Raw genomic sequence first — 12,906 nt, 5'->3', positions numbered from 1 at the left:
CACCTGCAGAGACAGAAAAGGCGATCCAATACCCTGATCCTGTGAAAGTCAGTGGAAATCCTGTGGCAAGTCTAAGCTCCTCACAATTCTCAGTTCTCCAAGTACATAAAAAGCAGTAATACTGCTGCTTTCTTCCCACACCCCTGTTCTCAACCACAAACTATGCTTCATGATTATTCTCTGACCCTGAACTTTTCAACCAGAAGGGACTGATAGCACTGAGGGCCCTGCATTAAACGAACTGTTGCACTTCATCCCCATTTCAATCTCTTGCAGTGTGTTCACCTTCCAGAGAGATCAGCTCTCCTAAATCAAGGCCCCAAATGACATTTTAGCGAGTTTCCCCTACAAAGCATGAAACCCCGCTTTCCAGGTGGCAGAGAGACCGAGCTGGAACTGCAGGTGCAGTCTCAATGCCTCTCCTAGTAAATCCTCCAGCAACATGAGCCCCCCTGTGCCTTCCATATCCTCACAGTACAAACAAGTATTTAACTGGGCGGCATTTTTCACCTCCCTGCACCCACAGCCCACCCTCCTGCAGTGCCTGCACTGTGAGAGACAACACTGCTCCAGCGGGAGCGTTCAGGCAAGAAAATACTCTTACCAGATGTGATGGAGTTCAGAGTCTGCCCCTAAAAGGCAGGAAAGAAGCAAACACTTGTTACTGTTTGCTCAGGAAGTCACCCTTAATGTTCAGTTCAGTCTGTGATTAAAAAATATTATTTTCATTGAAACAACAGATGCACGTGAAAGACGGAGTCAGAGAGCAAACTGAGATTCTGTTTCATTTCACTCAAAGTGAATTGAATCCTTCAATAACAAAACTCTCTGACAGGCAACTGCTGTTGTTAGGACAATTTGGGGTTTTTTTTGTCCTCAAGTTGAAAGGATCTCTCTGCTAAGGCAAGAGAATTTTGCTGGTACCTGGGGCATAAAGCTGGTTGCTTGCAGAGCTGGCATAGACAGCAGGGGACTAATTGACTAAATAGGAAAAAGCCCTAGAAGTACAGCTTCATCACAGCAGAGCAGTACCTGGCTCTGGGGGAGAACCCTATGCCAAGGGGTTTGCTGGTCAGATGTTAGCAAGGCACTGCTAATCTGATCCCCTGGTACCATTGTGACAAACCACTCCCATTTTCCCCAGCATGGCTTTACCCCATCAATCTCATAGTCCATGCACTCCAAATTCAGTGCCATACACCCACGTCCCAATCGGCACATGAATGTGTTGGCAAACCTCATTCTGCCAACACAGTATGGGTGTCAAAACAGCTCCAAAACTGAAATGCAAAGGCAGCGACGTGTTTCAATGCCTCTTCAGTGAGAAGTGTCAAATGATGAAAACTCCATCACCCAGGAAATTGCAGGTTTTTCCCAACTTCGTGGAGAAAAACAAGATTTGGTGCAGTTGCCCCTAAATCTTAGGTGAGTTCGCTGTCATCTAGGTAGGTAAAAGCAGTATTGTGGTTCAGCAGGCAGAAAGTAATGGTCCTCGTAATGGAGTGTCCCTGCAACATGCTGTGCTTTCCAAGCTGCCACTCACTCTTGCCATGTGCAGCATGAAGTAAGAAATCCACATAAACCAGTGTGAAAGTACCTCTGTCCTTAATGGAAGGAGGAACGGGCAGACTACTGGGCGTCTTGGCAAAGCATTTCATCTTCATCAGTAGCTCATTTACCTCAGAATGAGATGAAGAAAACTGGAGTGAACAGGCAGGGAATCACCTGTGTGTAAGAAATGCATCTCTCTAATCTCCTGTCAGTCACTGGTCCACTTTTGCTTTGAGCAAAATGGCTCGTATCTGTTAGTTTTATGAATGTGCTAATTGATCTGTGACATTTATTTAGCTACACAAAGTGCCTCTTGTTTTTCAAAGACTGGCAAGTTTTCAACTTCAATACAATTTTGAAGTGTTTCCACAGATAAATGACACTGCATGCTAAATTCTTTCTCCCATCCATTTTCAGTTCCTGCATTTCCATGTCAGGACACATTCCTTCACTGCAGCATGCAATTCTGAAGTTAGCCCTGATTTGGGTAGGAGGCCAGGACAGATGACACCCAGAAGGCCTTTCCAAACTGTTTTTATTTGTCTAACCATCTTCTACTTTGCAAAGCTTTGTCTTATCCCTTCCTTTATAAAATTTACAGGAAGTTATGGATGGATCCTTCCTCTGAGAGGATAACCACTCTGTTGGAAGAAATAAAAGCCCTCACCCACTTTTGCTCTCTATGAAATCAGGCAACCAGACTGGGATAAAATAAAAAAATGCCCCAAAACCTCCAACAAGAGGAAAGACTGTCATTTGATGTTACATCTAGGTCAGTGCTTAGAAGCTGCTCTAACTGCCAGGTTATTCCTCAGAGCATCTGCTCTTCATTTGCAGTGGTTCTTATTAGCAGCCTGCATTTAATACCACGCCTTCAGCTTGGCAGCACTGCTCAAAAAACTCCAGCATGTCCTTCAGCACGTCCTTGTCACAAACAGCCCCAGTGCCCTTGACAGCCTCTGCCTGGATGGACGGCCACTGGCCCAGCAGAAATGAGCAGCACTTGGAAGGTGTCAGTGTCCCAGAGCTTGTCCAAATGCCTCCTGCATGGGTTGTGCCTGTCTGACATTCGATACCAGAGCCACCCCCACAGCAACTCCCTCTGCAGAGCTTGGCTCCAACCCTACCCTGCGCCCAGATTAAGGCCCCTGTGCGCTGCGGTTAACCCTTTGCTAGGAACTGTCGCCCTTGCTGCTTTAGCAGGTCACTTCTATGGCAGGAGAAAGGCTGTCACACTGCAGCGTAAGCTGCTCGTAACCATGTTCCCAGAGCAGCTCTCTGGACCTGTCAGGTGTGACCTCCCCTCGGGTGCTTTGGAGAGGCTGAATTTTGCCATTTTTGCCAGACTGAGACCCTGTGCTTGCTGCTTAGAACTAAAAGTGCCCTCTGCCTCAGGTGAGCAAGGCTGAGCCCAGGACCATGACCAGCAAACATTTTGACCTCAGGTGAAGACTGAACCCCAGCCCTGGGGAAAATCTGGCAAGAGAGAAGGGATAATTATTGTAAACCGGTGCTGCACTTGTTACGGAGGCCTGGGCAACAGCATCCAAGACAATAGAGATTTACAGATACCAGTTTGCAAGCTCTTCGTACATACAACCCAAATATACACATTATATACACGACATAATAAACCAAGTGATGGGACAAAAGCAGCATACTCTCGAAGCACCTAGTACTTAATGCTGTCAGCACAACACTGTGCTCTGCAGGGTGCTCCCAGGCCTTTGACCAGAGGCAAGAAAACACATGGAACGACTGCCTAAGGGCTAAACGTAAGGAAAATGCATATTTCACACTGGAAAATGAGAACCAGGCCAGGCATCTCAGAAATTTTTCCTTATTGCAAGGTTATTTATTAGCAGGCAATTTTTCTTTTTGCTTTTTTGTTTTGTTTTGCTTTTACAATTGTGCTGTTGGAAACATCCACAGAATGGAAAATACTGTGGCAAGCCTGAGAAGAGCCCAATTCTTCTCTGCCCAAATTTTGTTACAACAGGGTGACTCAGAGGTCATGGGAGCTGCACACCTGATGTGTACCAGAGAAAGAAGGATGTCTGAGGCACACTAGGAAAGATCTTTGCCTGCTGCCACCATGTCAACACATCTCCTGTGGTCTGTGTCACTGCAGAGATCTCAGCTGCCTCAGAGCTCTGCTTCCCCTGTGCCTCACCGGATGCAGACTCCCTCCAGAAAGGGAAGTGGGAACGCTTCCTTTAAGTATAAAACTACCTTCTGGTGTCCAAATGTCTGACACCTACTAGAAACAATACCCAAAACTTATAAAAATTACCTTATTTCATTATAATCCTTTCTCTAGCTTGCTTGCTTTGCGTGTTTTACAGCTCCCTGTGTACCATGAAGAGAGGATCAAAACTAACTGAAAGAAACCTTCAGTGGAGGGCAGGAAACTCTTAATATATTTATAAAGAAATAAACTCTCCTGTCTTACACATCAGAAGAATCTTGATTAGTAAACTCTTCAAAATTACTTGTTTTTCCTTTAAAAAAAAAAAAGAAAATAAATTCAAGTTGATGAGAGTCTCTGGATTTCAAAAATGTGTGGCATTTTCCCTCCTGCACACTCCTGGCACACTGAAAAGAACACAGTGCAAGGGGCTGCTACATGGTCCACAGAGAGCGTACAGACTTTAGACCCAATGGAGAGACATTCCCATCTATCCAACGGCATGTGGCTCCAGCCTGCTCCATCTCCTTGGAGCCAGAGGATCACAGATGATGGCAGTGAGAGCATCAAGCCCTCCAAAGCAGCACTGTCTCAGGAAGTTGTTCAGCTACACCAAATGCTGCTGGCATCAGAACCTAAACACTGCTGAAACTTCCCCCTTATTTTTCATCTGCTTCTCCTGAAGCACAGGGGAGTTCTGGGTGGCTGCGCAGCAGAGGAAGACAAGAAACTGTGCGTTTGTTCCCCTGTGTATTAACACCCAAAGAAGCCAGCATGTGGCTCAGACATTCAGACTTACACAGCTGCCAGGTAACTAAGGGTCCTGGGTAACACGGGTAGGTATGAGACAATTGTGCAACACCTCTGAAAGCCCAAAGCCTCGTCCACATGAAGAAAAGTGATGTACAGAGCTGCTGGGACTACCAACCCAAAGAAATAGCTGCCTCAATGCCCATTGGAATAAAACACAGCAAAATGTGATCAACCATAAGCAACAACATGACTTTACACACCAAGGGAGCAGTGGCGTCTTCTATAATACTGAGAACAGAAGAGATGGACAAGACACTGAGTCAACCTATGAACCGATGGATGTGTTCTTCTGTAGCACATTGTGTCCAGATTAGGGCAGGAAAAGATAGCTGTGGCAGGTCTTCACGCCCACCTCCCGCTGGAAGCAAAACTGCGGCTGAAAGAGAAGTTGATCTCACCGTTTTTGTATTTTCCCCATGCTCCAAATGGCACTATGACAACTGTGCTGTTGTCTTCAGTGCCGAATTGTATTGCCTGAGAGAGGAAACAATTTGTCAGCATCATCAAGTTGCTTGGAAAAGGAATCAAGCATCTGGCTCCACATGGGACATTATGCCTCGAAGCCAAAGACTTCCTTGCCCCTTCCCAGCCCTGACGCTGCAGATTCTGGTACACCCCAGAGCTTTCCATAGGACACGTCGCCATCCAGAACCTTTGTGGGATGCTGCCCATTTCTGTCTATGCTGATGACAAACTCAGCATGGAAGTAAATTGCAGTTATGGTCCCACACAGTTCAGTGGATCATGAGCTAAGCAAGCCAAACGAAGTGCCATCCCTACCTCCCCAGCAAGGATGTGGTAACACTCAGGGTAAGGAAAAGGCCAGCCAGTACGAATAGCGAATGTCGCAGCCAGCATACTTCAGTTCACTGTTGAACGTGTGGGTGTATATTTGGGTTTTTTTGAAACCAAACCAACCAAAAAACAAGAAGAAGCATTTTGTGCCAAGAGAAGCCCTGGCGTTACCTGCTCAGTAACAACGTGGGCAGCTGCAGCAGGATCATGGCACTGGTTAATGAAGTCGCAGATCTCCTGACTGTTTACGATGAAGTTAATACCATCTGTAGTGAGGACCAGGAAGCTGTCATCTGCATGATGCAACTGCAATAAAGGCACACATTATGCACAACAATGGAGCAAATGCCACAAGGCAAAGTATCTGCCTTCATTTTTTTTACACTCTGTTGCAAAGCACTTTCTCTGGGAGTGCTGCATGCTCTCCTGCTTTCTGCATAAGGACTAACTGGAACCCCCAGACCCTCGGTTAGCCAAAGGCTGCCTCTTGAATCCTTGAGCGCATCCACCAGCTGCACAGACTGTGTTCCCTGTACTGGAGGAGAGCATCTTAAGGTGCTTCCAGTTCTAGGAAGCAGCCCTCTGAATACACTGAGGCCCAAGATCAGATCCATGCATTATCCAAAACACCTCCTTAAACTTAGGATCTAAAGGAAGACATGATAGCACTGCGGTCATCTCCCTAAACCCCTCAGGGCTAGTGGGTAGCATTTGATTAGGATCAACTGAATTTAAGTTCCCTGGGCCCTGGGAGGTGCATTGGGGAAAAGTATTAAACAGAGTATGAGCTGAGGGGAGAACCTTAATGTAAAAGTGAAGGCAACTCTGCTGAGTACCTTCTGGGTGATTAATCTGTTTTCCAGACAACTACAGAACTATAGTAAGATGCATGCAACCCCTCTTTCCTCCTTTCTTCCGCCCAGATGTGCAAATCTCTAAGTATTCCACTTTTTTCAATGATTTAGCCCATTGGTATCCCACCTAGTTCTCAGTGATGGTTTTATATCAGCATTAACCTCAAAATTATTAATTTGACCACAAGCCCCAAACAGACTAACACCTCTCAGTAATGGATATCATGTGTTACCTTTCTTCCCTCATCCCATATTGTACTGTGTCAAACAGGATTTAGAAGTTGATCTGGTTGAATTTACTATCAGGGCCAAATTCTTTTCCATCCTGTTAGTCTTAATCAGAAATGCCTTCATTAGAATTAGTTTCCAGTTACTTCACCACAAATAAAAATCGGCGCTGGGCCATCAGGTTCTACCTGGGCACGTCTTGTGGGTACTGCCACCCGCATCAAATACCTTTGATGCCCCTTAGTCCAAATGTTGCTGTCCCTGTTAACCAGGCCTTCTTTTACCTGAACCCTTTTTGTTTCTGGCTGGGCTATCACACCACTGTTTTTAAGATCCAAATCTCCTATGCTCCGCGTCATTGCAAGTCTTCCATTCACATGAGGTTGTCCCAAACTGTTCCAGGCAATGAAGCCACCACACTTCTTAATCCTGTCCAGAGGCACAAGAAAAAAGTGAGTAAGAGTTACTGCTTCATACCATTACCCCTGTCCCTATCTACAAGTTCTGTCACTAGCTACTGATGCGGAGTGCGGTACAGACGACTGAAGCTGGGAGATGGGGGGTTGGCTTTTGCTGTAACAGAAGGGATGTGGCTTGGCAGGCTGAGTCCTGCCCTGGGCATCATAGTGCATTTTTTCCGATCTTGGCTTTAATTTGGCAGTCTTGGACCAGTCTGAACCACGTGGTCATGGCTCTGTACCCAGTCCTAGCTTTGCTGATCTTACTGCCAAGACTGTTTGTGCTCATGTAGGGCTTTCCAAATCTCTGGTCTTCTAAACAGAACCAAATGCATTAAGTGGAGCTGTGCCGCTTTCTGCCAGCTCAGAGATGGTCTTGGGGAATTGTGTTCAACTCCCTTCTTTTTTCCAGGCCCAACCCAGCAGCAGAACACAAGCACATCCTGACCGAGGCCCTTCCCTGGGAAGCAACATCATCAGCCGTCAAGTACCTTTCCTTTTCCTCCTTTCTTTCAGGAGTGTGGTCAATGGTGAGTTTCATGGCCTTTCCCTTTCGACACAGCAGAGCGCGACTGTCTCCCACACTTGCCACAACCAGCTCAATACCGTCCCGGAGCAGGGCCACTGTTGCAGTGGTCCCAGAGTTTATCAGAGTTGCTATAAACATCACATTGAAGAGAGAGGTTTTAGCACTGCCTCAAGGCACGGAACAGTTTACAATAACAACAGTTTCAACTGGTAAAATGAAGACAACTTATGCTCTACATTACCAGTAACTGCTTTTAAGTTTAAACTAAATCTATACATACGTATAAAAAAGTACAGCAAACATGCATGCATGTAGGACTGAGGGGAGAGAGAGGAAGTGGAAAAGGTATTTCTGTGCAACAACATGGCTCTATGCAAAGAGGGCGAGTGGAATAAATGCTGTACCAGGTACAGTGGCTTCCTTCCAGTTTGTAGCAAATAGGTTTTTCATCCTATTAGCTCACTTCAAATTACAGAGTAATTGTCCTTATCTCTGGGCCTAGTGACTCCGTGGGTAGCCCACCATAAAGCTGATGGTTCTTCCCTTCTGTTAAGTGGTGAAGCAGGCAATTGAGTAATCCTAATTGTAGCTGTGCCGAGTTCACCCAAAAAGAAGCATCGGTTGATGTCCTCACTCCAGTCTGCAGGGTCCTCCAGTTGCTGTCTCAGTTGCTGGAATCTCCCTCTGCTTTCCCCAGCCTTGCCAGGAGACGAAGGGTTCAGCCAGCAAGCCACTGGCTTTTTTACAGAAAGGAACGCTGTTCCCTTCAGACCCTGTCCCTGTTGACTTGCTGAAGGCCTCAGTGCAAAGGTGAAGCTGGATTCTGCCTTGCCTTGTGCCTGAAAACCGCTGCAGTCAGCTGGCAGCAGCCCTTTGGGCAATGTGCCCAGGGCACTGGTGGGATCACTTGACAGGGGTGTACAGTGACTGCCTGGAGGGCAAAACAGAGCCCTAGCTGCTGTCTTCCCTCTCTTGCACGGTAAGGAAGTGAGCTGAGCTGACTGACTGCGCAGGGACCTGCTTGGATTAAGTGGTGCAAGTAAATTCACGGGTTTATCATTTCACTTTATACAACACTCTGGAAACAATTAAAAAGTGCCTGAAAACAGGAAATGCAGGTCTGCCTATTTCAGAAAAGATCTGCAGTTCTACCTGCAGTGAAGGAAATGCCAGAAGTAGTGCCCAGCTTTCCTTTTTTGTTTGCTTTTTGAAAGGAGCAGTCTCCTTTTACAGCTACTATCTTCCTTCCTGCAAATTATGCAGAGGCACCCCAGTGAGAATACCGGGAAAGCAGTAACTCCTGCTGACTTGAGCCATTCCAGTAAAACTGGCCAGGACAGCTATTGCCCGGAACACATTTGCATTCACAGCCAATGCACGTCTCCTTGAAAGGCCCTCTGTAGGTTTCCTGCATTCTGGGATTTTCCATTTTTTCCAGGTTTTAAAAGCAAACAAATTTCAGAGAGAGGTTTTGGGCTAACTTTGGAAGGAGAATCCCAGTTATATTCCTGTTTTCACGTGAGTGACAGTTAAAGGTCTTTCCACCAATGCTTCTGCAGATCTCAGCTACAGTTGCATGTACTCCTACCTCTGGCCCTGCAGCCCTTACACGGGGGAAGTGGGATGGATCTGGGACAAGACCGTGTGTTTAAGCCCAAAAATGCCAGTCAGCTCCATTTCTGACCAGCTGCCAGAAAACTGCACACATGCAGCACAACCCCCTACATACTACGGAAATGCGAGTGCTCTGGGACCTTCCCCAACCTTGCAAGGTCTCAGCACTCCGTAAGTAAAACAAGGTTAGGAGTAAACTGAAGCACACAAAGCCCTGAAAGATGCATTGAGCCCTGTTGTCCAGTGAAAGCAGTGAGCTGATGAGTCATAAAAACCTCACAAAACAGTCTAAACTAAGCTAGTGTTATTATTTAAAACAGGTATTATTACTGCGGTGATGACTTGGTTTAGCTATGCGCTTAACCAACGTGTCAGTCATGAACATCAACCATGCTGACCTAGCCCAAATCTTGGACTGCGTTATGGCTGCAGCGCAGGCTATGGTATTCACAACTATTGAGATGCCGGCAGCTCCTGACTCTTCAGGTAAGCACTGACATCTTGTTTCTGTTTTGAAGACAGGACTAGTGTGGTGCACTAGGCTCACTTTGAGGCATGCTATGAAAATAAGATGCTAGCAAGTACCAGTATGATTAGAAATTTTAGTAGAACCAGTAAAATACCTGTTTTAGCCAACAGTTAAGTGAAATAAAGAACCTATGTAAAAGTACATTTTTATTTCACAGAAAATAAATTTTATTTAGACATTAAAATTAATGTAGAACTGCTGCTACTCTCCCATTTAATTCCTCAGTTTTGGAAATATGCTGACAAACATAAGCGGTTTCTGAAAAGGTGAAGATCTATAGTCTTTGATTCATAAACGATTGGAAACATTTGTATATTCAGATGAATCTGCATCTTTCAAGTGCAAATTCTCTAAGCTAAAAGAGCTGCTATCACAAAATCAAGGGATGGTTCTAAAGAACAAGTCTAGATATTTTCCAAAGTTGTGGCAATGGTCATAGTGACTTGAAATGTATAAACATTTATTAGTTAAATAGCACTCCTAAAAAAGTAAATGCTGCTCACACTCCCTTCCTTGGAACCAGTTCATGATCTGGGTAGAGGTGCAAGGACATGGATCTAGTTAGACTACACGCATTACGTGATTTCTAGCACAGCTCCAAAACACAGGAATTATGATGGGATAACATTTCTAATGCTTTACTATGACTTCTGCTAGGTTATTTAATAATATCAAAATATATTGCATCAGTACATATATTTGTTTTAACAAATAAAGAGTTTATTTTGTTTTCCTAACGATATCACTATAGAACTAAGATCTTTCAATAGGTTCTTCACACTCACTGGACAATTTTTACTGCAAGTCATCTCAACTAATTGACAAAGAGGATGTGGGAACCTTCCAGTAGTACAGGCTAGGAACCGCCGGACTCCTTCACCTGGGACAAAATTAAGCAGATCTCTCTTTCCACTGAAGCCCAGCATATAGAGTCCAGGGCCTCCAGTTCTAGAGCTGCTGACCAGGTACAGTGTCTGCCACAATAACATGCACACAGAGGCAAATAGGAAATCCACCCAGGGACTTAGTTCAAACAACATAAACCTGCAACACTGGTGACGTAAGAGTAAGGGCTGCAGAAGAGGGGACGCAGTCACTCTTGCCTTTGCCTGCACTGGCTTTTGCAGGTGGTATAGGAAGTCCTCATAAGCTGTGCAATGTCCAATTTGGCCGTACTTGAGGCTTACGCATGCATCTTTGGCTACAGATAAATCAGCCTTGGTATTTCAGGGGAATTACCACCATCCTCGCCTTCTTGCTAAAACTGTGTGACAAAACCAGTTTGAATTTGGCTAAAATAAAAGCTCTGTTTTATTTTTTCCTTTGGAGGTTTGTAACCAACCAACGCAAGAATTGTATCAATGCCAGTGGGCCAGCCATCTCTTACATGACAAGAATGGCCACTCCTAGGAACATCTTCAGTACAGAATATGGCCCAATCTGTTTCTGCATGGTAATTTATTTATTTACATATTGCGTACAAATGGCAAGTTCAAACTGGTGCCAACTCAAATGGGGCTATCTAAAAGGTACTGAGTATATGACTCAGACCCATGTGAAGAAAATGCAAAATAAACAGCCCTTCAGTATTGTAACTAGTATCTTCTAACTTCATTAGATAATATTCAGAGCCCTTAGATAAAAAGGCTGTTGATGGATTTATATCTAAGTACACTTTCCGCAGCCCTCCCTTTTCCTCAGTGTTGCAGGTTAACATATTCAAATAAATTAAAATCATATGTTTGAAAGGATAACTTAAAACCAAAACCCACTGGTCTTTAAATTTAGTTATTTAAAATAACTTTTGCTGTTTGCTCAGCATAACAAGATTCCAGAAGTGCCCTTCAAACATTGATACATCAGTTAATACCCGTCTATGTTTTAATAAATGGCTATTCCAGAAGTGAGTGGCCAATGTGATCAGAGCTGGATGCACTCAACATGGAGGTGGAAAGACTCCTTGTTGTTTTCTCTGAGCAGCGAATCACGCCTGCAGTGAACAGAAGCAGCAGCACTACCTTGTAGGACTGCACTAGGACAGGGTTTGTCTTACATTTCTCCAGAGAGATGCTCAAATTTCCTCAAGCACATGATTAACTTCCTTATTTCCGTCCTTGCTGAGCAAAGCTATTCAGCCTTTACATTTATGTTTTTATGGCCGGTCAAAAATATCAGAAAATTCTGTGTTAACGATTGTCCCATGGATAATGACGTATTTGTTGGACATGAGCATTCTTTAGGGTGTCCAATGCCTAATTTTAGCAGAGATTTAAAAGTGTTTGGATAGATTTAAATGTGTGGAAGTAAATAAAAATGCATTTTTTAAGAGATCTCAAACATTGTGCTTCAGGGCTCAGGCATATCTCAAAGCTGTTAATGATCAGAAAGTATTTAGGTGGAGGACAGATGATCCCAGATGCACCTATGGCAACTTTCTTATGCTTTTTTTGTGAAACAGCAGGTACAATCACGGAGATCACTGTCAGGGGATACTAGACCAGCCTCCAGTGGGCCAGTACAGCACTCCAGCAGCACCACTGCACTGCACGCCAGACACAGTGGCAGCACCTGGAACACACATATACACCCTTTTTTATTGAAAGCTCACAGAAATAATTATGCTATGTATTTTCCAACTATAATTTCAAATATTCTGTAATTGTAAAGTGACCTGCAAAGGGCTGTGTCCTTGAAGACAGTGTAGGTGCTCCAACAAGGGACATCTCTAGTCCTGTTAAATTTGTGCCATTATTTGAGGTTTTTACCCCTTAAATAGTATTATAAACAATGCATCAAACAAAATCCATGCAATTTTGGCTACAAGGATTTGTCCCAGGAGTCATGTTCCTTCGAACACCCAGGCACATGCTTTCAAAGCTCGTCATGTGTTAGTAAAGTCCTGGACATTCTGGGGTTTTTGCGGGTACAGTGAAAGGAATGAACCCTGGCAGGGCTGTCTGCTGGTACCAAACTAAGCTATTATTTTTCACTTTGTCAGTGTGGCCAGGTTTCAAAAGGAGGTCAGTCTTGGGGAGCATCCAGCATATCCCAGATACCCAGTGTTACACAAGCAGAGACTATTTTCAAGATTTTCTTAGCAACAGTCTTGACTGTCACGTCTAGAATAGCCACAATTCATCAGAAATATTGCTGGCAAACTGTATCAGTGTTGAAGCAGGCTTCTGACAAGTATACATGCCAAGCATTGAAATTTTATGTAACTTTCAAAACAGCAGCAACAACAAAAATATTCACACCAAGCAACATAGTATTGAATAATTTTAACAACAGCTATGCAAGAAGTTTCATTTGTTCAGAAACCTGCACTTGTCTTTGCACCCTGTTAC

General features: G+C 44.5%; 1 protein-coding gene across 1 annotated transcript in view; it reads right to left on the bottom strand.

Moving 5' to 3' along the window:
* Window positions 1-4,828: 4,828 nt before the first annotated feature.
* Window positions 4,829-12,906, bottom strand: part of PPM1K (protein phosphatase, Mg2+/Mn2+ dependent, 1K) — a 10,765-nt gene continuing 2,687 nt past the window's right edge. Inside the window, exons 3-6 of the mRNA XM_010187211.1 lie at window positions 7,379-7,544; window positions 6,714-6,858; window positions 5,519-5,653; window positions 4,829-5,026 (exon numbers count right to left, since the gene is read on the bottom strand). Coding sequence (XP_010185513.1) covers window positions 4,895-5,026; window positions 5,519-5,653; window positions 6,714-6,858; window positions 7,379-7,544 — 578 coding nt within the window. The 3' untranslated portion in view covers window positions 4,829-4,894. The remainder of the gene's footprint in view (window positions 5,027-5,518; window positions 5,654-6,713; window positions 6,859-7,378; window positions 7,545-12,906) is intronic.

The sequence above is a fragment of the Mesitornis unicolor genome, unplaced genomic scaffold (assembly GCF_000695765.1).
Source record: "Mesitornis unicolor isolate BGI_N332 unplaced genomic scaffold, ASM69576v1 scaffold496, whole genome shotgun sequence".
Lineage (NCBI taxonomy): Eukaryota > Metazoa > Chordata > Aves > Mesitornithiformes > Mesitornithidae > Mesitornis > Mesitornis unicolor.
This window is presented reverse-complemented; position numbering and strand designations above follow the sequence as displayed.